This window comes from Echinops telfairi, unplaced genomic scaffold, assembly GCF_000313985.2.
Source record: "Echinops telfairi isolate 266 unplaced genomic scaffold, ASM31398v2 ScPeMD7_41;HRSCAF=154, whole genome shotgun sequence".
Taxonomy (NCBI): domain Eukaryota; kingdom Metazoa; phylum Chordata; class Mammalia; order Afrosoricida; family Tenrecidae; genus Echinops; species Echinops telfairi.
The window spans coordinates 739597-765370 of record NW_022103939.1 but is presented as its reverse complement, the minus strand read 5'-3'; the positions used below and the strand labels follow the sequence as shown (position 1 = coordinate 765370).

At 38.7% G+C, this 25774-nt stretch overlaps 1 protein-coding gene and 1 pseudogene across 1 annotated transcript; both read left to right on the top strand.

The window, feature by feature from the left end:
• Window positions 1-10169: 10169 nt before the first annotated feature.
• On the top strand, window positions 10170-11135 carry LOC101646867 (olfactory receptor 688-like). The gene has a single exon (XM_004717122.1). It carries the CDS (start codon window positions 10170-10172, stop codon window positions 11133-11135), a length of 966 nt encoding a protein of 321 aa, XP_004717179.1.
• Window positions 11136-19736: 8601 nt separating this feature from the next.
• LOC101647187 lies at window positions 19737-25442 on the top strand (annotated as a pseudogene).
• The last annotated feature ends 332 nt before the right edge of the window (window positions 25443-25774 follow it).

Below are 25774 nucleotides of genomic sequence, written 5' to 3'. Positions count from 1 at the left end.
GCCCATTCCTTTCTGTTATTGTTCCCTTGAAGTAGTACCCATAGGCAAGCCCGGGACCACTCTAAGATGACTAAGCTTAGGTTACCATCTTGCCACACATGCCCCCCTATTCCCTCCTCTTACTATTGCACGTTCACCCCCAGGTCATCCCCCTCCTATTGCTTGTATTGCCTATGTTACAACCCCTCTCTATGACGTAGGTTGTTATCTGCTATCAGGGGGCTTGCATGCCTCCCAGGATAGTAATTGCCTGCTTTATTGTATGAGACACCAGAATGATCAAACCTGTTCAAGGAGGAATTGTACTGCCCCACTCTGTGACGCGTAATGCTGTGATGTATCCCCGTAAAGTAATATGATGCGTGGTTAGCAATAAATAAGGAGGCTCCCTGGTTCTTGGGAGGGTGGCTGGCTGAGGGCAGCTGAGGAAGGACAAGGGTAGCTGGCAGGGGGTGGCTGGCTGAGAGGTGGCTAAGGAGGATGAGGCAGCTGCGCCTACTCTGACGGCTAAGCCCCCTCTACGAGGACCATCAAGTGGGGCTGAGGTGAGCAATGCTACCATGAATTGCATCTGACTCCATTACTTGACTCCATCTTTTAACTCTCATGCTCTTTATGACTTTACTATAACCTCTACTTGTTATCACTGTACAATTGCGCCTACTGAACCTGTGGTGTTTTGTGGGGTTCCTTCTTCCCTTTGACCCCACAGATGAGCCCCCAATAGATTATTTTTTTAATTCTCTGTCTTCCATCTCTTTGTCTCTCTCTCTCTCTCACACACGTAGAAAGAGAGAGAGAAGGGTATGTGTGTGTATGTGTATGTGTATATAATCACTGGTTTTGCTTCTCTAGAGAACCCAGGCTAACACAAGGAGATAATGTTAACATGTTTATCAAAGATAAACACAGGGTGTCCTTTAAAAGTTGAATTTTAGACAGAGTAAATAATCATTTTGTAAAATCATGTTTTATGCAGTATTGGGGCAAGTTTAAACTAAAATGTATTTGTTGTTTATCTAAGATTCAAACTTGATTATGCCCTCTATTTGATCTGGAAATTATACAAGGAGTGAATTTCTTCCAGGTACCCATGTGACTGAGGGTGTTGCCCTTCCCCTCTGGCACTAGGGGACTATATTAGAGGTGTATGAATGCTAACTAAAAGACGATAAACTCGAGGCCCCACGTATGGAGAATATTTGGTCAAACATAATACTGAGGAAATGTCATTTTATATATATATAGCAATGGCATACCAATGTAAGGAGGCTTAATCTTTTTCCAGGAAACCATAATAAAATTGGAAAAAAATAATTGTCAGCATGGCTCTGAAAACCAAGCAGTAGAATCTATAAATTGAGAATAATAAATGTATTCATTAAAAGCTGCTAAACTTTAAGAGAAGTGACATATGTCTGTGTCATACTTGCCTGGGAGTGGTTCCAACAAACCTCCACCACCAGCATGCTATCAGAGAAAGATCACCAGCTGAGGCAACAGATACTGTAAAATAGAAACATATTACCCCCGTTGGGCCCTTATCAGTTCATGACGAAAAGAATCTAAGTGGGGGGAAAGTTGACATTTTATCTAACTATGTTTAGGGGGTGGGCAAAGACTATTAAAGTACCATGCACTGCCAAAAGAACAAACAAATAGAGGCAAGGGTAGTGAGACTTCATCTCAGGTACTGTAGACCTGTTGTCAGGAGAGACCAGTTCCTGCAGAAGGATGTCAGGCTTGGTAGAGAGACAGTGAAAAAAAAAAAAAAGGCCATTGACAAGATGGATTGACACCGGCTGCAATGGCGGGCTCAAGCACAAAAACAATGGTAAGGATGGTGTAGGACCAGACAGCGTTCTGTTGCACACGGGGTCACGTGAGTCAAAATGGACTCAAAGGTTCATAATAACAGAAAAATATATTTGGGGTATACAGATGCCTGGGCCTACAACACTAGCTTTTTCTAGTTAAAGAATACTGGCAGAAATTCTTAAGATTGGGGCAATATCTGGAAAGTAAAGATATATTTTGAGTTTTATAGACTTCAGAGTCTTCCTAGAATAATAGGCAATACTCAACAGAAAAGAATTATTTAAGCCAGAAAAGACTGGAATGGAAAGTTGTTCATCTGGTGGGACGGCCCTGGGACTCCGGCTGACTGGAGCTACTCACAGAAATTAATTGACTAAGCCCCAAGAGTAGAGCCTTGGAGAATTCTTGGAATAAACTGGGGAGGGGCTAAAAAGCAGCACAACAGGTCCAGACCATTTGAGGAATCTAATATATATTCAAGTCCACACTCCAGGGATGGCAAGGAAAGGCCTAGCGCTGTTCTAACAGTAAAAAGCTGAGCACCAGAGACTAGAAGAGAAGGCAGTGTCAACCAGAGAGCCTCTTCACAGTGCCTCCTGAAATAGTAAGTACCTACCACCAGAGGTGAGATATCGGGTGGATGTGGCTGATTTTTGTAGAATTCTGCCCTGATTTCTGAATTTGCCCATATACCTTATCTTTGGTTTCCATGGTTGGCTTTCCTTGTTTGATTCTTTACATTCAATGTATTCCTTCTCTTAGATGCTTCACATTTGGAGGAACTAAGGAATGTGATCGGAAGTAGAGATACAAGCTCTGTACTCTAAATGTGATCATACTCCAGAATATTGGACCTTCCAGTTAAAGACTTTGAAAATAAAACAAAACAAAATCATTGATAAAACAAAGAAAAAGCATGCAATTTACAATGGTATATAGATTAATGATAAACCAAGAGGTCTAGAATTATAAATTCTAGATTAAATACACCCAAATGAAAAAGTAAATTCAAGAATCAATAAGTCCAATTAGGCTCAGATAAAGAAAGAGTTGGGGAACTGGGAGTTAATAAACTACCAAAAGCAAGCATTGAGAGAAAAGTAGAAAGAAAATATAAAATAAGCATTGATTATAGTACATAGCTGTTAGAGTGAAAAACATATATATTATATAAATACATATTTAAGTTACTTAAAAATCACTGACATCAACTAAATCATTTATTAAAAACAAAAGACAATTTCATTACATTTGATAAAAATATATAACTTTTAAAATATCACACTGTTAATTCAACCTGAATTCCCATTAAATGTAATCAGCTAATTAAAAATGTATGCAATCACATTTATTTTATATTGATGATAAATTTCCAACCATTTCAGTGAGACATAAGGAAAATATAACTATTTGTAAGCAATATTTGTCTACCTAAAAAGAATATCAACAGGAAATTTTTAAAAATTGACAAGAGCTTAACAAATAGACAATAGGTAAGACAAAATAACAAAAGAAATATGGTTACAATACACACAACAATAAATACAATATTTACTTTACCAACAACAACCAACTATTTGTTATAACACAGGAAAACTATATCACTAAGCGACCAATGCAAACATGGCAAGAATTTAGCAAAGTGAATAAACTCAAAATACAATTGAATAATACTAAAAATGATAAACCACAATAGAGTCCTATCAGGCAGTAGAAGAAAACAATCATATTTGCACAAAAAATTTCTAAAATATTAATATTTATCGTGAAAACAATGCAGAAGTACCAAATTTTATTAGAAGGTTTTTGTTGGTTTGGTTTGGTTTAAGTAAGAGCAGAGACAGCCCATATGCTGAAAAAAGAAACTTAAAGCATAGTGATGTCAACTCTTTTTTTAATCAAAATTGATTTACATATTTAACAAAATCCATCTAAACATGGGCCATACTAGAACTCACCACAGGCATTCTAAGATTAATTTGAAAGAATAAACACATAAAATGAGCTTTAAATAAATGAAAAGAAAAAGAAAATAAGAGAAAACTAGCATTGTGTGCAAAGGTTTTTTATAAAACTATAATTCTAATTCAGTTGAATGTTAGTCCAAAAATAACCCAAAAAAATTGGTTTTTCAGAAATAGAATTTTAGACATTGAAGTGTAGTTTTCATTAAAAATAATATTTTAAATGTTTTCATTAAAAAATTTAATGTGACAGAAGCAATAATAATAAAATAAAATAAATCAGTTGGAAAAAGATGTAGAAGTCATTGCTTAATTACATGAAATGAATTTATTTATACACCTTTCATTGGCAGCATAAATTGTTAAAAAGTTATTTCACAAAACCAAATCAATTATTAAAATTAAAAGTGAATATTAATCGCAATTTTTAATTCAAATTTTTTGCTTTGGTTTCTTATTTGAGTCATGAAATGTTTTGATAATTTGATGAAATCTGAACATATCCTTTGCCCAGAATAGTGCAAATACAGATAAAACTTTTCATATAAATTTAGAAACTTCACAGCCAGAATGCCTTCCATAAGTTCATGGTTAAAGAATCCAATTTAAACTTACAAAATAAAAAGTTAAAAACACGAAGGAAAAACAAATAGTTTTAGAAGAAAAAAATTACTTTTTTAAAAAAAATCATTTTATTGGGGGCTCGTACAGCTCTTATCACAATCCATTGTGTCAAGCACATTTGTACATATGTTGCCATCATCACTTTCAAAACATTTTCTTTCTACTTAAGCCCTTGGTATCAGCTCATTTTTCCCCTCCCCCATCCTCCCTCACTCATGAACACTTGATAATTTTTTTTCCGTAGGTCTTACACTGACCTGTCTTCCTTCTCCTTTCTGTTGTCTGTCCCCCTGGAAGGGGGTTATATGTAGATCATTGCGATCAGTTCCCCCTTCCTCCCCACACCTTACCCTTACCCTCCTGTTATTGCTACTTCTATTATTGGTCCTGAGGGGTTTATCTGTCCTGGATTCCCTGTGTCTGAAAAAATTACATTTTATATTCTTTTACCAAAAATACTATAAAAGCAGCATGCTAAGTCAAATAAAGATGGGCATATGGTCTATGATAACATCTAATGTAATCATTCAAAATAATGTTTATAAAGATTGTCGAAGTGTATTGAGAAGTCCTTACATAATATGCTAAGCAACAGGAAAAAGTAGAAAGTTCTATTTACATGAAATTTCAAATGTGTAAAAAAAAACATATACACAAAAAGAAATATGGAAAATTAAATATTCCAAAAAAATTAAGTTCAATTATCTTTGGTTATTGCTATTTTGATTTACAGTTATTTTTCCTTCATTATATTTTATTTCTTTTTTGTTAAACCAATTTCATGGGCAGTGAATTCCTGAGCGATGATTATAATAGTCAATAGATAGCATATTCATTCTTCTCAGAGGATGGAGCCTCAATCTTACATTTAATGCTATTAAATGAAGCAAAGACAGAGATTTGGGAAAGAAAATATTGAAGCTTAGATATTTGACAAAACAAGGAAGACACATGTAAGACATAAATTCTCAGATATCCAAGGTATATTGCATATTTCCCAAGTACACTTTCTGATTCAATTACTTGAATACATTTGCCAACAAAGTAAGAATGAACAAAATCAAGAATGTAAGACCAAGAAGGACCAATGGTGAAAGAAGAATGAGGCACAAAGTTTCATGACCCCTCAATGAGGACAGAAGCTCTTTTCCCCTTGAGAGATATGACTTTATAATCATAGTACTTTGACTTTTGAATAACATATATTTAAATTTTCACTCTAAAGGTATTCTTTTAAAACAATTGACTGATTTGATACCATGAAAACCAGGAAAGATTTATAAACTCCAAACATGGCATCATGAAAGAACTAATACTAACCAACTAAAAAAAATAAGACTGAATGCCACAGGTTCCCTTTATTCTTCAAGCAAGGGGAAGCCATTTATCCTGTGATATTCTCATTGCTTTATCATTACCAACTAAAAATTATGTGCCTATTATCTAAGCCCAGATGTTGGTGAAACACCCTCTGTCTAAATCCTTTTCCTTGAACACCACCCACTCCCAAAACCCAATCAATCAGGTTGCATCCAGTCAAACGGAACTCATAGTGACCTCATGTATCTCAGAATAGAACTATGTCTCATAGGATTTTCAATAACTGAGTTTTCAAATGTAGATCACAAGGACTTTTTTTGAGATAATTTTATTGGGGGCTCTTACAGCTCTTATCACATTCCAAACAGCAATTGTGTCAAGCATAATTGTACATTTGTTGCCATCATTATTTTTTAAACATTTACTTTCTATTTGAGCCTTAGTGTCAGCTCCTCTTTTTTCCTTCCTCCCCTCCCCCCTCATGAATCCTTGATAAATTATAAATTATTATTTTCATATCTTACACTGACACTGGTGGTTATGTGTCGATCGTTGCGATTGGTTTTCCCTTCCTCCCTTCCTCTCCCCACCCTCCTGGTATCACTACTCCCACTTCTGTTCTGGATTCAGTGTATCATGAGCTCTTAGTCTATACCAGTGTACAGACTCAGGTGTAGTGCAAAGTGGAAGGCAGGACTAGGGTCATGATAGTGTGGGGTGAGGAAGCCTCAAGTAACCAGAGGAATACTATGTGTTTCATCGGTGCTATATTGCACTCTGGTTGACTCATCCCTTCCTTGTGACCCTTCTGTGAGGGGATGTCCCATGGTCTACAGATAGGTTTGGGGTCTCTGTTGTGACCTCCCCCCTTGTTCTCAACAATATATTTTTGTTTGTCTGTTTGGAGTATTCTGATGCCTATTACCTGAACCTGTCGACACCTCATGCTCACACAGGCTGGTGTGCTTCTTCCATGTGGGCTTTGTTGCTTCTCTGCTAGATGGCCACTTGTTTACCTTCAAGCCGTTAAGACCCCAGATGCTATATTTTGATAGCCAGGCACCATCAGCTTTCTTCACCACAATTTCTTGTGCACCCATTTTGTCCTCAGCATTCATGACAGGAGGGTGAGCATCACAGAATGCCTGGTTGTTAGAACAAAGTGTTTTTGCATTGAGGGAGGGCTTGAGCAGAGGTTCAAAGTCCATCTACTTCCTCAAAATATTGCCATATAAATATATGTGCATATACCAATACCTCCAATTTTATGAATTCATATATTTACATATGTACACACCTATGTTTATACCTCTATCCATAGCTTCCTAGGTCTTTCCTCTGTTTCCTTTTACCTTCCTCCTGTCCCATCATCATGCTCACCCTCCTTCTGCCTCTTAGCAATTCCTCTCAGCTAAATTGCTGTTGCTTCAATACCCCCAGGTTATCTAAGTCCTCCTCGTTATTGATTTTAATTCCCTAGTTGTTCCCCTGTCTATGGCACGGTTTGCTCACTGCTCCCTTCCACTGCCTCCTCCTCCTCCCAAATCACCCCGGAACCATCAATCCATTGCTTTTTGCTTGGGCTTGCTTCCCATCCCTATCGTACATAGGTAGGCAAACCAACAGAAAACAGAGACAAAGCAAAAGATTGAATAAAAAGAGAAAAGAAAAAATAATAATAATAACTAGAAGAAGAAAAAAGAAAAAAACATACATAATTCCAGATCTGTCTACTGACCTTTATGACTATCTTCGCACTGGTCCTGGGGGGTTCTTGGAACTGCCCCTCCTGGCCTGAAGTCTATTCTGGGGGCTCTTTGGAGGTTTTGTGGCTTTGCCTTGTTCCCATTGCTGAACTTTTATGTTCCCTTCTTGGTTCACCCCACTGTGGTGGGTTCTGATGCACTTCTCTGGTAGATTCAAACTTCCAATCGTCTGACAAGGAGCAGTTGATGGTGTTAGCTTACCCGACCCTGGCACTCCTCCTTGATCCAATAATGAAGGAATAAAGAAGAACTGAAGGTACAAGAGAAGGGAGAGGAGAACAGTTGGGGAAATCATTTTCTTATTCATGTTCTTTAGCCTCTGCTCAGTAGGCAAAGGAGAACTTACTATCTGTATAAGAGCTGAAATTCTGAGCCCTAGGTTTGTAGAAAGCTACAGTTTATACTGAAATCCCAAAGTCCATTTTTGACTCTCCACGTAGATTCAACTTCCATTGATTTATTTCTGACCACCAACCCAAAATGTGTAAAGCTTTTCCCTCAGGCAGAGTGAATTTGAAAGTGGATTACTACCACTCCCCTAACCAGCCAGGGAGGGGCACCCTAACCCTTAGAGACTTGCCTGCCTGGGTGCTCTCTGGATGGATTTTGAAGTCCATATAATCAAGAGCTGTGTCTTAATTGCCCTGTGTGGGAAATTGAGAACCTGGGAAAAAGTGTAAGTGGCCCACTCTCTATACTCGTGACGACAGGGTTTGGAAAACCAGCACTAGTGTTTAAGGAAAACCTCCATATTCCCAAGACTATTGCTAGGCCTGAAAATACACATTCACCAGGGAAAAAGATTTCTCTACAAAGTACCTTCCATTAAATTGGAAATATAAAACTGTCTTCTATAGGCGCCTGGCTCCACGGGTTTGCAGTGAAAGGAGGCCTGTCTGTAAGAGTAATTAGATTCTTTGGTCCCTCTCACCAAAGAGCGATTGACTCCTTTTGTCTCTCAAAAAGACAAAAGAGATTTACCTAAAGAGCTCAGATTATCCAAGATTAACACGCTGCCCTTTCTGTTGTGTGTGTTAACTGGATGCTTGCAAGCCTCATTACTACATAACCCAATTGTTGAATAAACTCCAAACTCTTCTCCCAATATTGTAGATCAGTCCCCTGTGCCCCACTTTTCTATTCTTTTTTCTGTCATTGCACAGTTGTTTCCTCAGAACCCCTATGACTGTGGGGCTGGTCCCTACAGCCTTGAACCAATCTGGTAAATTTGTTTCTTTAGGATAGTGTGTGCATCCCAGTCCTGATCCCTTTTGCACTCTTGTAGTCCTCCTTGCAACTATTACATAGTGATCTGCCACCATGTGGCAGATATGAGTCTCCCTTATACTCCATCTCCCATTTAAGTGGTACCTTGCTGTAAAACCTTGGATGCCATTTGACCTCTTGCTACTAATGATCTCACTCATCTGGATGATGCGCCTTTTATCTTCGTCTCATCTTTGTTTAAGGCTTAACAAATGTGTCTCCATTAAATATTTATTTAAAGAGTGAGGCATAAAAAATTAAGGGAAAAAAAATGCCTCCTGCATTTCCAAACGATAGCATACAGAAATCCAGAAGACACTTGAAGTTTATAGAGAAATTTGACTCCCTATATATTTAATGAAAAAAATTTATTGGAATATGTAACTTCAAATATGTCTTCAACATTATTTTCAAAACAGGAAGAGGAACTAAATAGGGTGTCTAAAGGATATTGTTGATAACTTACTGGAAAGAGTGCTGAAATTAAATGCAAAGGCTTAAAATGTCTGCAGTAGAATTATCACTTATTCTTGATTTCAATATATAATTCTTATCTAGACTAGTTATTTAGCCTCTGCTTCCTCATATGTGATTAAAATTTTTTAAACCCATAGATACCATGTTGAGTCTGACTTCATCCTACAGAGTGGAATGGGTTTGAGGAGTTTTCTTGGTTATAACCAGGCATTTCTTCATTGGACAGATTTTTGTTTATACTCAAGCACAAACTGGGGCATATATGTGATTAGTAACATTAATCAAATGGCATGGTTTTTGTCTAAAACTATTTGCCAGTAAGAGAACTTTGTTTGCAAAAAAGAGTATAGTAAGAATTCTTGGATGGGGGAGTGGGGAGGGAGGGGGGAAATGAGGAGCTGATACTAAAAGCTCAAGGAGAAAGCAAATGTTTTGAGAATGATGAGGGCAACAAATGTACAAATGTGCTTGACACATAGATGTGTGTATGGATTGTGATAAGAGCTGTACGAGCCCCCAGTGAAATGATTAAAAAGCAGTCTCATTCTCATTGCTTATTCTCTCCTTGCAGATCTCCAAGGGTGAAAGCACATCTCTACCCTCTCATTTAACTTCCGGAAAAATCCCATTCTTACTAGTGTCCATACCCCCTGCTTTGGGGTTCATGTTTCCCATGAACACAATCTACCGCTAAAAATTATGAAGTCGATAATTCTTCTTTTTCATTCTGCAATAATCTACAACTTAGAACCTGTTTCAGCTGTCTCTTCTTATCAGGATTCTTTCAGGGGGTTAAATGGACTTGAACAAGAATATGACCAACAAGAATGCATTATATATGTACACACCTTAGCCTTCAGCTGAGCTAACCAAGACTTTATTTTATTTTCCCATTTATTCATAGGCAGATGCTGAGAGGAACATATCTCATAACATGGATACCACCCTGAGTATAACCAATAGCTCAAGATTTCAAGTGTCTGAGTTCATCCTGCTGGGATTCCCTGGCATTCATGAATGGCAACACTGGCTCTCCCCACCACTGGTCCTGCTCTACCTCTTAGCTGTAGGCGCCAATGTCCTCATCTTGATCACTATCCACCACGAGCCTGCCCTGCACCAGCCCATGTATCAATTCCTTCGTGTCTTGGCTATAGTGGACATTGGTCTGGCCACCACCATCATGCCCAAGATCCTGGCCATCTTCTGGTTAGATGCCAAGTCCATCAGCCTCCCTGAATGCTTCACTCAGATTTATGCCATCCACGTTTTTATATGCATGGAGTCAGGAATCTTCCTCTGCATGGCTGTGGATAGATATGTAGCCATTTGTTATCCTCTTCAATACCCTTCCATAGTGACTGACATGTTTGTGGTCAAAGCTACACTGTCCATGGTGCTCAGGAATGGTCTGTTGACCATCCCAGTGCCTGTACTGGCTGCCCAGAGACACTACTGCTCGAGGAACGAGATCGAGCACTGCCTGTGCTCTAACTTGGGAGTCACCAGTTTGGCCTGTGATGACATAACCGTGAACAAGTTCTACCAATTAGCCTTGGCTTGGGTTGTGGTAGGGAGTGACATGTGTCTGGTGTTTGCTTCCTATGTTTTGATTCTCCTCTCAGTTCTGAGACTGAACTCTGCTGAAGCAACATCAAAGGCTCTGAGTACTTGCAGCTCCCACCTCATCCTCATCCTCTTCTTTTATACAGCCATTGTTGTAGTATCTGCCACCCACCTGGCAGGGAGAAGGGTTCCGCTCATTCCTGTTCTCCTCAATGTGCTACACAATGTCATGCCTCCAGCCCTTAACCCCATGGTCTATGCCCTTAGGACCCAGGAACTCAGAGTGGGCCTCCAGAAGGTGCTAAGATTGGGTATTGATGCGTCCAGGAAGTGACCCAACTTTAAATGACAGAACATTAGATCTGGTTTGGGGGACCCAACCATACTGGGTTGGAATACCACTTCTCCCAAATCCTAGGAACACTGATACATATTAAATAACTTATCTTAGATAGCATATACTCTGGGCAAGACACGGTTCTAAGCATTTCACAAATACCAACTCATTTAATCCTTATAACAACTATAAGAAGCAAATACTATATTATTTTTAGACTTTATACTTTCGATATGAACTTGAATAGGAAGAGAATAAGCAGTCAAGTCCCATCGCCCCTGCTCTTAATCCTCTCTACTCAGTCTCAAAATGGATTTAAAAATGAATAAATTACAATAAAGGAGTCATGTATAATTAAAACCAAACTCAATGACATGATGTGAATGCCAATTCAGAGTGACGCTATAGGCCAGGGTAAGGCTGTCCCTCTGAGTTTCTGAGATTGCAACTCTTTATAGCAGTAGAAAGCCTGTCTTTCTCCCAAGGAATGGCTGCTGGTTTCAAATCACTGCCCTTGCAGTTAGCAAACCCAAACATAAGCGCTACTCTACCGTGGCTCTTCAAGATCTGATTAGGTGAAATCCTGTATTACTTCTCTTTACAATATTTTCCCCGTCATCCAAGTATGATTACCCTTTAGTTAGTGAGTTACCTTCCCTTACTCACTGACCCATGGCAACCATCAAAGAACGCTTCTCTCTCTATAAAAATCTTTTCTTAACTTGTTATAAGAGTGGGAGCCTATAATATTTGTCCTTTAGTGAATAACTTATTTCATTCAGCATAACGTCCTCCAGATTGGTAAAAGCATGGTAAAAACAAACAAAAAAAATTTTTTTGCAACTCTTAAGTTGCATTTGAGGATTAAGAAGATTATCCCTACCACTGTCTTTTTAATATTTAACATTATTTAAATTCTACAATAAATTTAGAAAATATGGTTCACTAGGAATAAAAGAAGACCAATGTTTCTAATGGGGAACAGAAGAGAAATAATATACATTTGTGGACAGTGAGAACAGAATGTTGGAAAAAATGTTTTCTTTATTACTATGCCAAATTACACATTATCAAAGATGGAATTTTGACTCCAGGATGGATTATTCATAATGTTGGAAGATTCTCCTGATCCAATTACCGTGGCATTATGGCGACTTGGAGAACAAAATAAAAAATCATTGAATTTTATACATAAAAGGATAAGTTTTGTGGTATACTAACTTTATAAGTACAAACTGTTATATAAATATAAACTGCTGTAAAATGTTGCCAGCAGCTTTTTAACTGGAAAGATGGCAGATGTTTCTTCTAGAAGAATCAGTATAATAATTATTAAGTATGTAAGGAAAATTGCAAAAGAAACTCTTCTGTGGTTTGACAAAGACTGACCTGTCTCACTACATTTGGAGGTAATTTTTATTTGAGCCAAGCAGTTTCCTGAAAGACAGATCATGAACTAAAAATATCTTCATTTAAGACTTTAATGCAATACGATCTTCCTTGTGTAAATAAAGAGAATCCAAACAGATTCTAAACCTACCTGCATCAAAATATACAGGCGATTACTGGAGGGAAATTTTTATCATGAGTGAAGTGTGTGTGTGTGTGTGTGTGTGTGTGTGTGTGTGTGTGTGTGTGTGTAAGACAGAGAGAGAGCACACAAGCACTGGAATAAGTGACAGTGATGGCCCAAGCCAAATGACACAATCCAAACGGACAAGTGGGCTGTGTTGCCCAATTTAGCAAATAAAAACCCCGGTACATCCTGTTAAATTTGAATTTCAGGCAAATAGCAAACGTTTTATAAAGCAAACTTTTTATTTTGTTAAACCACATTCCATGCATTATCGGGGCCCTATTTATACTAACAAAACATTTGTTGTTTATTTGAAATTCAAGTTTAATCTGTGTCCTCTATTTTATGTGGAAACCCTACCAAGGAGAGATTGCTTCCAGGTAACCGTGTGGCTGGGGTGGAGTCCTTCCTCTATGAGAACACAGAAATACATTAGGCTGGGTGTTTAAATTAGAACTATAAAGCTTTAAACTTGGGAGTTCAAGTATGAAGAACACTTGGCCAAATGCAATAGGAAATGCAAACATTTACCACCACCACCACCCAACAAAGAGACAATGATATAACAGAGTGAGAAAGTGAAGTTTTGGGATTTTTTCCCCCAAGAAAACATAATGTAACTTTGAAAAACAACCAGTTGAAAACTCTAAACTTAGAAGCATTTATTCATTAGAATGTTCAGAACTTTAAGGAGAGGGTGTGCGAATGAGTGTTGTCCTTACCTGGCTGGAGGTATTCCCATCCAAACTCTTCCATCATCAGCTCATGGAGGGGGGGTGATAATTCTACCTGGGGAGGACTACCTGCACATAAAAAATAAAAAAAAGTTTCCCTACCAAGAGAGAGTGTCCTGATTTGAAGCGCACAGGGAAAATCCTTCTCCTGTGCAAAAATGTAAAATGAGCTGCATCTCTCCTAAGGAGAGACTGCTGTCCCGGTTGAGCAGCCTACTGAAAGACCAGCTAACGGTTTTCAGGGAGATGTTTCAAGAGAGAGATCCATAGAGGGGTCTGATACTCTTCACAGATGCTTAGCTGACTGAACAAAGTTCCCACACACATTCAGGAGAAAATGAAAAGGACCCATTCTCTTTACAAAACGCTAGCTATTCAAGCCTGTGCCTGAGCTGGGAGAAGGAACTGACAATTTCACAGTAATAGTTGAAGATTTTCCTATGATATTCTCTATCATTGATAACATAACTAAACACACTATCGAGAAGAATATACTGACATTTATAGAATACACATGCTTGTCAAGTACACATGAATATCTCTCCAGGAAAAGTGATACACTGTGGGATAAAGCAAATCTCAAAGTTTGAGGTATAGAAAGTATGTTCTTCAACTCAGCAAAAGTAGGTTAAAAACTCATAACCAAAAAAGTTAGATGTCCAACGAACTGGAAATAAAACTGTACACTTCTAAGTAAACCATGGGCAAAGAACAAAGGATAGAAGAAATTAGAAAGTATCATAAACTAAATACAAATTAAAATGAAACATATCCAATTGTACTATGCTTCTGAAGTAGTTTACAGTGAAATTTATACCTTTAAACACTTGTATTAGAGAAGAATAAAGATTTCAAACAAATAATGTAAGTCTCTATATTAAGTTAAGAAAAAGAATTAAAAGCCAAAATCAAAGGAATGAAACCATCAAAACAGAACAGAAATCAAGATAATAGAAAGTTTTTCTAAAGTTAGGAAAATAAATGAAGCTAGCAACAAATATTTGTTTTAAAAAATAATCTGTAAATAACCTAATTTTATTTTGAAAAATATTGATTGCCTCATGTTTTACAGTATGAGAATGAATGTAGACAGTAAATATAGAACTACACTTAAATATACAGGTCTCTGAGAATCAAGAAAACTAACTTTATCCTGATTTGGCCTCGTGGACAGCTTCACTTATCTGCCCAGTTTTCCTTTTCTGGAAAATACCCTCCCTCCCATATGATTGGCAGGTTGACTTAATGTTTGCATATGACACCTACCCCATCATCACAGTACTTTGAACTGTGATTAGCAACCTAATTTATGCTAACGCAAACAGATTCTTTCCCTGCAATTTTCACACAGTTACTATCTAGTGAACAAAAGTTTACAAAGTAAAATTCAAAAATGATCTTTATTTCCCAGGCTATGGAGAATGCCAATGTGTGAGTATGCTATACAGCTAACACAGAGCAAATACAGGTGACAGATGGAAGGAGATAGTAGGAGTCCTTCCCTTGGGTTAATCTCTGTGAACCGCCTACAACTAGTTTCCAAATCTTCCCTTTAATCCTGTCAGCCAAGGAATTCCAAGAGTGCTTGACATCCCAGTTTTATTGTTATTTTGGTTGTTTGTTTTTGTAAACTGCAAGGAAAAGACAATAGTGTCTTTTGTAATTTACTTGCTGTTTTTGAAATCACTTGAACACTGAGAGTATCCACTCTTTCTTTATAGAGGTAGGACATTGAAGGAGCCCTGGTGGGGCACTGGGCTTTAGGACTTGGGCTGCTGACTGCCAGGTCTGCACTTGGAAACCACCAACCGCTCCGCGGGATCAAGATGAAACCTTCTGTTCGCTTAACGGCTTCGTCTCAGAAACCCACGGAGCTGCTCCACTCTGTCCTGCAAGGTCGTTATGGGTCAGAATCGTCTACGGCAGTGATTTGGGGGTTGAATTGGAGCGAGGATGTTGAGAAAATGCAAACACAATGCAGAGCATCGGCCGTCCATTCAAGCCAATCCAAACTCATTACCGTTGAGTCCATGCTGACTCCAGGCAACCCCAGGTGCTGCAGCCTAACTCCTCCCTGGAGTTTCCTCCGCTGTCATCGTCGCAGAAGAAGATTGCCAGCACTTAGTGTTGGTGTGCTCTTGTGGGAGTTGGACCATCCATTTGTAGGTGGCAGTCAAGCATAACTCATCATGCCATCTAGGATCCCCATTATTCACAGAGAGGAAACTAAAATCATTATTATTATTGCTAATGTTTGAAATGAACTTGCATGTCATTAAAGACTTCCCGTCCACTTCAGTTTTACTTTTCTTCCTTTTGGAGCCACTCAGACCAATATTTCGATCTGAGGAGTAAGGAATCTGGAGAGCTTTAGTTTCATTTTCCATGAAGCAATTTTTATTTTATTTTTTCATGTTAAAACCTCCCTTTTTGGTCCCCACAGCCCGGCCCTTCCCTCTCCCTGCTCCCCCAGGCCCTGACCTCTTCGTTAGCACCAAAGTCTTGTCTATCGGTGTATAACTAACACTTCTTCTTCGTTTCTCCTTATAACAATGGTGATGTTAAATGTCTCTCTTTGTAAGATTGACTGCTGGCTAAGCATAATGTTCTCCAGTTTTGTTCATGTCTTGTGGTGTTTAAGAGAGTTATCATTGTCTTCTTTATTGATGCATAAAATTCCATAGTATGACTGTACCAAAGTTTTTGGTTGTTTTCATGTTTTTGCTATTATGCAAATTGCCGCAATAAAAAGAGGGATGGGAGACTGTAAATTAAATCCTAAATTGACTACAAATAACATAGAAATGTGAGGCAAGCTTTGTCCACTACAGAATTCAAATTGGTCCCTGAATCCACAGACGGTATGGGGAGAGAATTTGAACTTCATTCCACCAACCTTGGGAATGCCAGCAACACCACAAGACTTTATCCATTAGAGGTTAGGCTTTTGAAGTGAACCTATACATTCAGATTCTTACACTGTGTTGTCCCCTCGTTAATCATTTTGCCTAAGTCCTCTTTGTCCGACTCCTGTATACATACTCACACTAAGCGTGAGTTTAGCCCTTCTGCCTAGGCACAATTCGCATCCTTACCAAATTTGTTGCCTTTTCCTTAGGTGATAACCTACCTGAAAAACTCATGATTTATGGAAATTAAAATACCAAAGACATCACAATCACATTACATGCCATCTACCGCTATTGTCTCATCAGTCCCTCATAACCACCTGTGGAGTAGTAGATAATCTCTGAGGAAGACTGTCCTTGTACTGGACCTCCAGACTTGTGCCTGGGACATTAAATTGTATCAGACTGTGACCCTGAGAAAGTCTTTGTAACACTTTCTCCTTGAGGTTCTTGCCATATGGATATCTAATTGTCAGTCACCAATATTCTACACTTTGATACAAGGTGGCTTCAAAAATCTTGTGGACAATAGGATTAAAAACTAATGGAATTTTTCCATGAAATTTTGTCTCCTAGAGAACAATACCATCCTTAAAACCACAGGCAACCTCTCTTTTTCCCACATTTCATATTCATCCCATCAGCAAACCTGTCAGTTCTACCTTCATGATATATCCAACTTTATGATGTTCACTACACACACTGGTGCAATTCCCTCCCACTCACCTGTCCGTTTGCTGGACTGCGATGGCTAGATGCTGCTGTCATGCTGTACACTATACCATAGTATTTCAAATACGAGCACTGTCACCCATGGTGGGGGGTTTCCACAGAGCTTCCAGACCAAGAAGAACCTAGGAAGAGAAATAAGTGGCTCACTTCTGAGAGAGGAATTGAGAAAACCAGTGGAGCATTACCTCCGAGAGGACTGGATGGTGAGCTCTCGGATAAGAAGACACTAAAATGCAACAGGGAAGAGCTGACTCTTCAGGGTGTTGTGGGGGTTCGGTGCCAGAGTCCGTTGTGACTCAGAGCAACCTTGTGTCCGCTCGAGCAAAGCACCACCCTGCCCTGTGCCGTCCTCACAACTGTTCTCCCGTTTGAACCCGCTGTTGCGACCATCGTGTCAACCTATCTGGTCATGGGCTTTCTCTGTTTCACCGACCCTCTACTTTACCAAGGATCATGTCCTTTCCACGGACTGCTTTCACCTTGTAGCAAGCCCAAAGTAGGTGAGATGAAGTCTCCCATCCTGGCTTCTAAGGAGCGTTCTGGTTGTACTTCTTCCAAGACAGAGGTGTTAGTGCTTTGCAGCACTGTCATTGAAATGCATCAGTTCTTCTTCCACGTCTCCTGACATTAGTGACATCAATAGAGCAAAGTTTAGGAATCTTCTTTTGTTGACAGGACACAATTCATGATGAAAATGAACAGTTGCAAACATCCATTAAAAACAGAACGTGGAATGTACAGATGGTTGCCACAGTAAATTGATAGGGCACTGCCAGCAATTCAAGCTTGATTCTAAGAGGATGTAGAATTAGGGACAGATCTTTGCTAAAGGCAGAAACTATCATAAAAGTGTTTACTAGTGTTTTATGGAATATGCAAGGGAACCCAGCTGTGTGGATCATGACAAACTACAAATAGTATTGAGAGGAATAAAAATTTCAGAGCACTTCATTGTGCTCATGCAAAATCTGTAAATAGACCAAGAGTTAGTTGTTTTATCAAGTCAGGGGATATTTCATGATTTAAAATCAGGAAAGGGCATGCATCAGGGTTAAATCCCTTCATTATCTTTACTCAATCTGTGTGCTGAACAAATAATTTGAGAAAGTGGGCTATATGAAAAAGATTGTAGGATCAGGATTGGAGAAAAGCTCATTCACAATCTGAATTATGCAGACAACACCAACTTAGCTGCTGTAAGTAAGGAGGCACTTACTGATGAAACTCAAAGATTGCAACCTTCAATATAGATTACACTTTACTGTAAACAACAAAAAATAACAGCCTTTACAATTGGACCCATAGAAACCATAATGAAAATCAGAGAAAATATTGAAGTTGTCAATAAATTTCTCTTACTTGAATCCATAATCAATGTTCATGGAAGCAGCAGTCAAGTGATCAAACAATGTGTTGCATTGGGCAAATCTGTGGCACGAGAGCTCTTTAAAGGCTAAAGAACAGATATGTTACATTGAGGACAAAGGTGCACACCCAAGCCAAGGAATTTTCCATCATTTCATAAACATGTGAAAGATAGGCAATGATTTTAAAAGACCATTAAAAAAGTGATGCCTTTGAGTTCTGGTGTTAGCAAAGATTATTAAAAGTAACACGGACTGTCAAAATGCTCCTTATAAAGCAAGGCTGGCCAAACTGTCTTACATATTTGGGACATGTGGTTGGAGAGAACTATCCCTGGGAAAGGGCATCGTGCTTGGTAAGGTAAAGAGTCAGGTGCTCTCTAATGGTCCTGGGATTTCTCTCTGCCTCAGGAGACTCTTATACACTGAGCAATAGCTTTGATGGAAGTGTGGTTTTTATCTTTTAGTGAATCATTCCCCAAGAAAAGGAAACCTGGTCATGTAGTGATTGTGCACGTGACTGCTAACCACAAGGTCAGCAGTTTGAAACCACCACTGGCTCCATGGGAGAAAGATGAGGCTTTCTACTCCCATAAAGATTTACAGTCTCAGAAACACAGGCAGCCGTTCCACCCTAGCCCTGAGGGTTGCCAGGAGGCATTGACTGGATGGCTATGAGTCTGGTTATTAGTCTGGACCTCCAAGGGAAACAAAGGATGGTATCTTAAATCACACCTTATAGTAAGTTTATCTTAAAGATGCCCCCAAGGAAACACTCCTGGAACAAAATTATTGTTGTTAGGTGCCATCTATTCAGTTCTGCCCTGGAGCTACCCTCTGCACAACACAGTGAAACACTGCTCTGTACCCTGCATCATCCTGACAACTGCTCTGATGCTTACGTTCATTGTTGCAGGCCCTGTGTCAGGCCTTCCTCTGTTGTGCTTTCCCTCTGCTTTACTAAGCGTGTTCTTCTTCTCTGGAGCTGGTCTCTCCTGACAACCTGTCCAAAATATGTAAGACAAAATCTTGCCATATTTGTCTCTAAGGAGCATTCTGGCCACATTTCTTCCCAGACAGATTGGTTAGTCCTTTTGGCAGTCCATGATACTTTCAATATTCTTCTCCAGCACCACAATTCAAATGCATCAGTTCTCAGATCTTCCTTAGTCAGTGTCGTACTTTTACATGCATATGAGCCACTGAAAATACCATGGCTTGGGTCAGGCGCACCTTAGTCCTCAAAGTAGCATCCTTGCTTTTCAAGACTCTAAAGAGGTCTTATGCAGCAGATTTACCTAAGGCAACCCATCTCCAAATGCAACCTCCTCCAAAGTGGGGTCATAGCCACCGGCAGCGAATCCAGAATTATAATGCATCATATGAAGAGGTATGACTTGAAGGCCACAATAAGCATGCGTTGCTGAATCACACACACTGTTTGCCCTCAGACCACAAAATCCCATGTTCAAGTTCATATTCCAGGAAAAATTAAGGGAATAATTAAAAATACGGGTTCAACTTATGTTTACTCACATCCTTCTGGTTAGTTAAAATGAGTCAGATGTCCATCTATAGCTGCCAAGTAAACTCAGAAGTTTAATACTTTAGCTTCTCACATTCTATGATCAAGAAAAGTTATGGAAAGGTAGGTTTGAATTGGTATTGTCAACAAGATCTCCATAAAAATAAACAATATATAGTCTTTTTCATTAGCCATGCAATATTTTCAAGCATTTATAACACATCATGCCACGAATAAAATCACAATAAATTCCAAAGAATAAATAAATTCAAAAATTCTCTGAAACAACGTGACAGAGATTTTTGGTATTTATTTACTCTTTGGAATTTATTTACTCACTAGAACTGCCTTATATCCTTAATTCCAGAAATACTTACAAGATATACAATAATAAATCACTATCTGTGTGATAATATAGTTATCTTTGTTTTTCTTAACCACTTAGAATATATAAAACTTTCTGCTGTCTTCATTAGTTTTCTATCTTTCTGTGGTTGCGGAAGAACTTTCTGTTTTGACACTAATCCCATTTTCCACAAACCCTGTTGCTTTCTTGTGTGATTTTTACATACCAATGTTGACTTTTTAGACACATATGTTTCACATAAAACAGTATCAACTCTACTTGCTAGAGTGAGTGGAGCGTAAACCCAGACTAAATAGAAGGCAGAATACATCTTCTTCCAGGAATTCAACCACATAGAATGGCCTATCCGGGAGCTAGTCTCTGGGAGTAGGTCTGAGTAATTCTGTTCCTACAAGTGACCAAGATAAGCACCCAAAGTCCCTGGGGGAACTTCACAGCTAGCATCAAACAATAACCTATCTTTTGGGTAGTTGGATGAATCTCAGGGTAGGCCTCGAGAGGATCATACCAGGGCCAGATTATATTCAAAACTTTAGGAGGAGTAAGAAGAGCAAGAGATTCCATCTGAGCACTAAAAAGACAAACATAGGCAGTAGGAGCCAAGCTAAAGGAAGCAACCCAGAAGCCAGCGTTAGCCTGAGAGCATCTTCCCGGCCTCTCCTGTAATAATAAGTAAACCAGCAGATGACATGGCACTGAGAGGAGGTGATGGAAGCAGTTCATGTTCCTGGGATTTTTGTCCTCATCTGTGACTCAGGTTCCTGCTCCTTGGATTTCCCATTTTGCCTTTTTATTTTTAACCTCCCTTTATGTTCTTTGCCTGTGAAGTGGCTAAGATTCATAACTAAAGAAGGGGTCAGGGAAATTAGGCTGAACTCTGATCCTATCACATCAGAGAAGGTGAGACTCTCTGGTCAGAAGAACAGACAGAGACAACCGTGTGACTATCACATTGTCAGGCACACAAAAGATTCTCAGTAAAACTTTGCTAAGTAAATGATAAAATGAAATGGCACAAGAATAATAATTTATACATTAAATATTTCTAAAACAAAGGGGCCATTCTAAATTAAGAGGCTTGACCCTTTCATGATTTGACACTCTTAGAGAATATAAGATAAAATACTTTATTAATTTGATTTATTTGTATAGCACAAAGTCTGCATTTTAATTGTTAAACATTTTTAAAGTTAAAACCTTAACATTTTAAGATTTTTATTAAATCAAACAAAGAGAAAATTTGGATTGGCCCATTCAGGCTAGCTAAATTCATAAACACAAAGGCAGCATCCTTCTCAATGTATAGTTTGTTTTTTTTATTAAATCAAAGGGAAAATGAGGCTGGCTATTATCAGTATAATTTCACTTTTTAGCAAAGTAAAGCATAAATAAAAAGTATAATATTTAGAAAGGATATTCCAAAATTATATTTATACAACAATTTAAGGTTATCCTAAAAAGCCAACCACAAAGAAACAAGTTTTTATAACTGATAATAATTAATAAAGTGGTGAAAGCAATTCAAATTAGCAAAAATGAGAATTTTCCTATTAATCAATTATCATTAATTAGAAAATAGTCTACACAAAAATTCCCATTCAAAAAATTTCAAACATAATGAATATATTAGAGTAAAATGTTGGCATATATACAAAATGACTGCTGTGACAGATCTAAAACTTAAATAAGGAAAGAAAGAGGTCAAGTTGTTGAGTGAGAAGGAAAATTCAATATTTTTAAGATGTTGATTTTTTGCAATTTTAAAAATATTTAATATTATTATAAACAGATTTGGATACTTTTGAAATCAAAGTAATTTTTAGATGAATGGCAGTGTAATTATTATGGACAGCTGAAGATTCTATAATATTAAGTAGAAAATAAGACTTCTTACAAATTAAATTCATTATAAATCTAGAACTGTTTACTCACTGTGGTAATCATAATGCACAGAGTTAAATAAAATGAAGCAGAGTTCATGAGACTCAGTGAATACAAAAACCTATTGTATGTAAAATTCTATGCCCAAAAGTCAATTATGTAAAAAGAAGGCACAGAAAATGCAAAGTAAAGACTCTGAAATATTTTGATGCTCTCTAACTGGTCTAATTCATTTTCATGGGGTTTGAATCATACAGTTTTGGTTTTCAAAGTGTTTATTTATTTTGTAACAGTTTTATTAGCATATAATTCACATATCATTTCATTCAATAGTTCAATTACAATAAAGAGTTGTACATCATTATCATAATCCATTTTAGAACATTTTCTTTTTTATTTTACTCCTTGTTTTTAGCGCTCTGTTTTCCCCAACCTCCTAGGCCATAGCCCCAAGAAACTATTAATGCAGTCAGTGTAGCTTTTCAAAGTATTTAAATGAGAGCATACTGTCATTTATCTAAATATTTTAAGTGCCAGAAAGGAACACATACTTAAATAAATGACCCACATGTTTCTCGTCCTTAGAGATGTGTTCAGAATAGCTTTCAAAAACTCAAAGCCAAACTCACTGCTGTCTAGTCGATCCTGATTCACAGGGACTCTGTGGAGAACTGCCTCTGTGAGTTTCAGAGACAGGAACGTTTTACCAGAGTAGAAAGTCTCATCTTTCTCCTGAGCAACAGTTGCTGGCTTTGAATTTCTGGCCCTGCGGTTATCAGCCCTACTCATCACCACTCCTCCAACCCAGCCCTGAAGAAGACATGAATAAAGAGCAAAAGCAGGGTGAAGGGAAACAGAGTCTGTGACACAGAAACTCGTAACCGGGGTGATATTGTACTCAAAGAAAAATAATAGAATTAACCATTGTGGGAAAATTATGCAAAGTATATTGCCCACTTTTTTCCTTCACAGAAAATAAATGTAAAATGTTATAGAGTTATACAAGATTTTAATCGCTGTTAAAACCTCACAAATGTAAAAGTATTGTTATGAGAAACAAATGAAGGGGTACCAAAAAAAAACCCAGAAAAACTCTGCTTTCATCGTATGCTGTTTTCCCACTAGACAAGAAGCATCAAGCAACTTTTGAGATAGTGCACCCAGTGGCGTTGCATGGGAAGGTTCTCTCTGGTCACAGTGAATGTTTTCATGAAAGCAGTTTTGCTCAAACCTCGTTATGTTGTTGTTGTTGTTGTTGTTCATGAAAGCAGTTTTGCTCAAACCTCGTTATGTTGTTGTTGTTGTTGTTGTTCATGAAAGCAGTTTTGCTCAAACCTCGTTATGTTGTTGTTGTTGTTGTTGTTCATGAAAGCAGTTTTGCTCAAACCTCGTTATGTTGTTGTTGTTGTTGCTGCTGCTGCTGCTGCTGTTTTTATGGCTGATATAAGAGAACAGTGTGTGGCTCTGAAATTTGTCTCCTGCTCGGGAAAAATGCCACAGAAACTGCTGTGGTGTTGAACAGCTAAGGGGAAAACTCAAGTGTACGAGTGGTTTTCTTGTAGCAAAAAAGATGAAATGGTGATTGATGACAAACCTCATTCTGGACACCATCAACTTCCTGAGCAGACAAAAATGCCAACAAAATTCGTCCACTTGTGCTTGAAGACCAACAATGGACCATTGAAGAGATGGGGAAGCTATCTGGATTATCTTGGAGCTGGGTTCAACAAACTTTAACGGAAGATTTAGGAATGAGAAGGTTCGCTGTGAAATTTGTGCCTCGAGTTCTGACTGACCAGGAAAGAGAGCGTCCAGTGGAAACATGCTGTGCTTTGAAAGAACAGCTCCTAAGCCACCCAGACATTTTTCCCCCCAAGGTCGTTACTGGTGATGAAATATGGTGTTATTCTTATTGACCCTGAAAGCAAACATCAATCAAGCCAGTGGAAGGCTCCTCATAGTCACCTGACCCAAAAAAAAGCTCCTCAAGTGAATTCAAAGATCAAGGTGATGCTCATTTGTTTTTGTTCTTTGTTTGTTTTAAGAGTTAAGCCACGGTTTTATTAAAACTGTATTTTATTAAAACTGCAGCATAGAGTCATGTCAAAAAAAGAGGAAGTGAAGCCGGAAGTGAGAGTTGAGGAGGGACACCTGAAGCACAGATAAGAGACACTTCTCTCCAGGAACAAAGTAAGAGGGGTCTCCCCTCTCCAGTTGAGAAGGGACATTGTCTAGGGCAGTGGTTCTCAACCTTCCTAAGGCCGCGACCCTTTAATACAGTTCCTCATGTTGTGGTGACCCCCCCAACCACAAAATTATTTTCGTTGCTACTTCATAACGAATTTTGCTACAGTTATGAATCGGGCGACCCCTGTGAAAGGGTCATTCGACCTCCAAAGGGGTCGCGACCCCCAGGTTGAGAATCGCAGGTGCTGATCTCCTCATCCTGATAATCATCCAGCATGAGTTTTTCCTGCACTGGCCCATGGATCAATCCCTTAGTGTCCTTGCTGTAGTTGACATTGCCCTGGCTACCACCATCATGCATAAGATCCTGGCCATCTTCCAGTTAGATAACAAAGCGATCAGTCTGAGTGCTTTATTCAGATCTATGCCATTCCTTTCTTTATGGGCATGGAGTCAGGCATCTTCCTTTGCACAGCAATAGTCAGCTACTGTTGCCATTTGCCATCCCTTTCAATATCCCTCCACAGCACTCATGGTGCTCAGAAGGGGTCTATTAACCAGCCCAGTGACTGTGCTGGCTTCCAGGAGACACTACTACTGTTCAAGGAATAAGACTGAACATTGCTTGTGATCTAACTTGGGAGTCACCAGTCTGGCTTGTGATAACATCACCAATAACAAATTCCAGCCATTGGCCTTGGCCTGGGATGTGGGTGGGAGTGATATGGGTCTGGTCTTTGTTTCCTATACTTTGATTCTTCCCTCAGTCCTGAAGTTGAACTCTGCTGAGGCAACATCTAAAGGCCCTGAGTACTTGCAGCTCCCACCTCATCCTCATCCTCTTTTTCAATACCATCATTGTTGTGATATCTTTTCACCAATGTGGACGGGAGAAGGATTCCCCTAATCCCTGTTCTCCTCAAGGTACTGTATAAGGTCATCCCACCAGCCCTGGACCCTATGGTGTATGCTGGTGGGACCCAGGCACTCAGAATAGGCTTCCAAAAGGTGCTTTCTTGGGGGCACTAATAGGTCCAGGATGTGATCCAAACCTGGCAGATTGAGTATATAATGCTAAAAGAAGAGCACACACTTTGGCACCCCACAGATGCAAGCTGGAATCCTATTTGTCTCCTTTCCTGAGGAAATACGTTATGTTAACTAATGCATGAACAAAAATTCAAACTTGCTGCCAACTAAGAGGCTGGCAGTTCGAACCTACCAGAATCTCAGTAGAAGAAAAGGACTTGGAATCTCTTCAATAACAGTACAGCCTAAGACCAGAGGAGGTACACTGGTACAGATAGGAACTGAAAATACAGGGAATCCAGGATGGATGAGCCCTATAGGACCAGTGGTGT

Coding starts and splice junctions, on each gene's coding strand:
- LOC101646867 (XM_004717122.1), top strand. CDS start 10,170: ATGGATACCACCCTGAGTATAACCAATAGCTCAAGATTTCAAGTGTCT.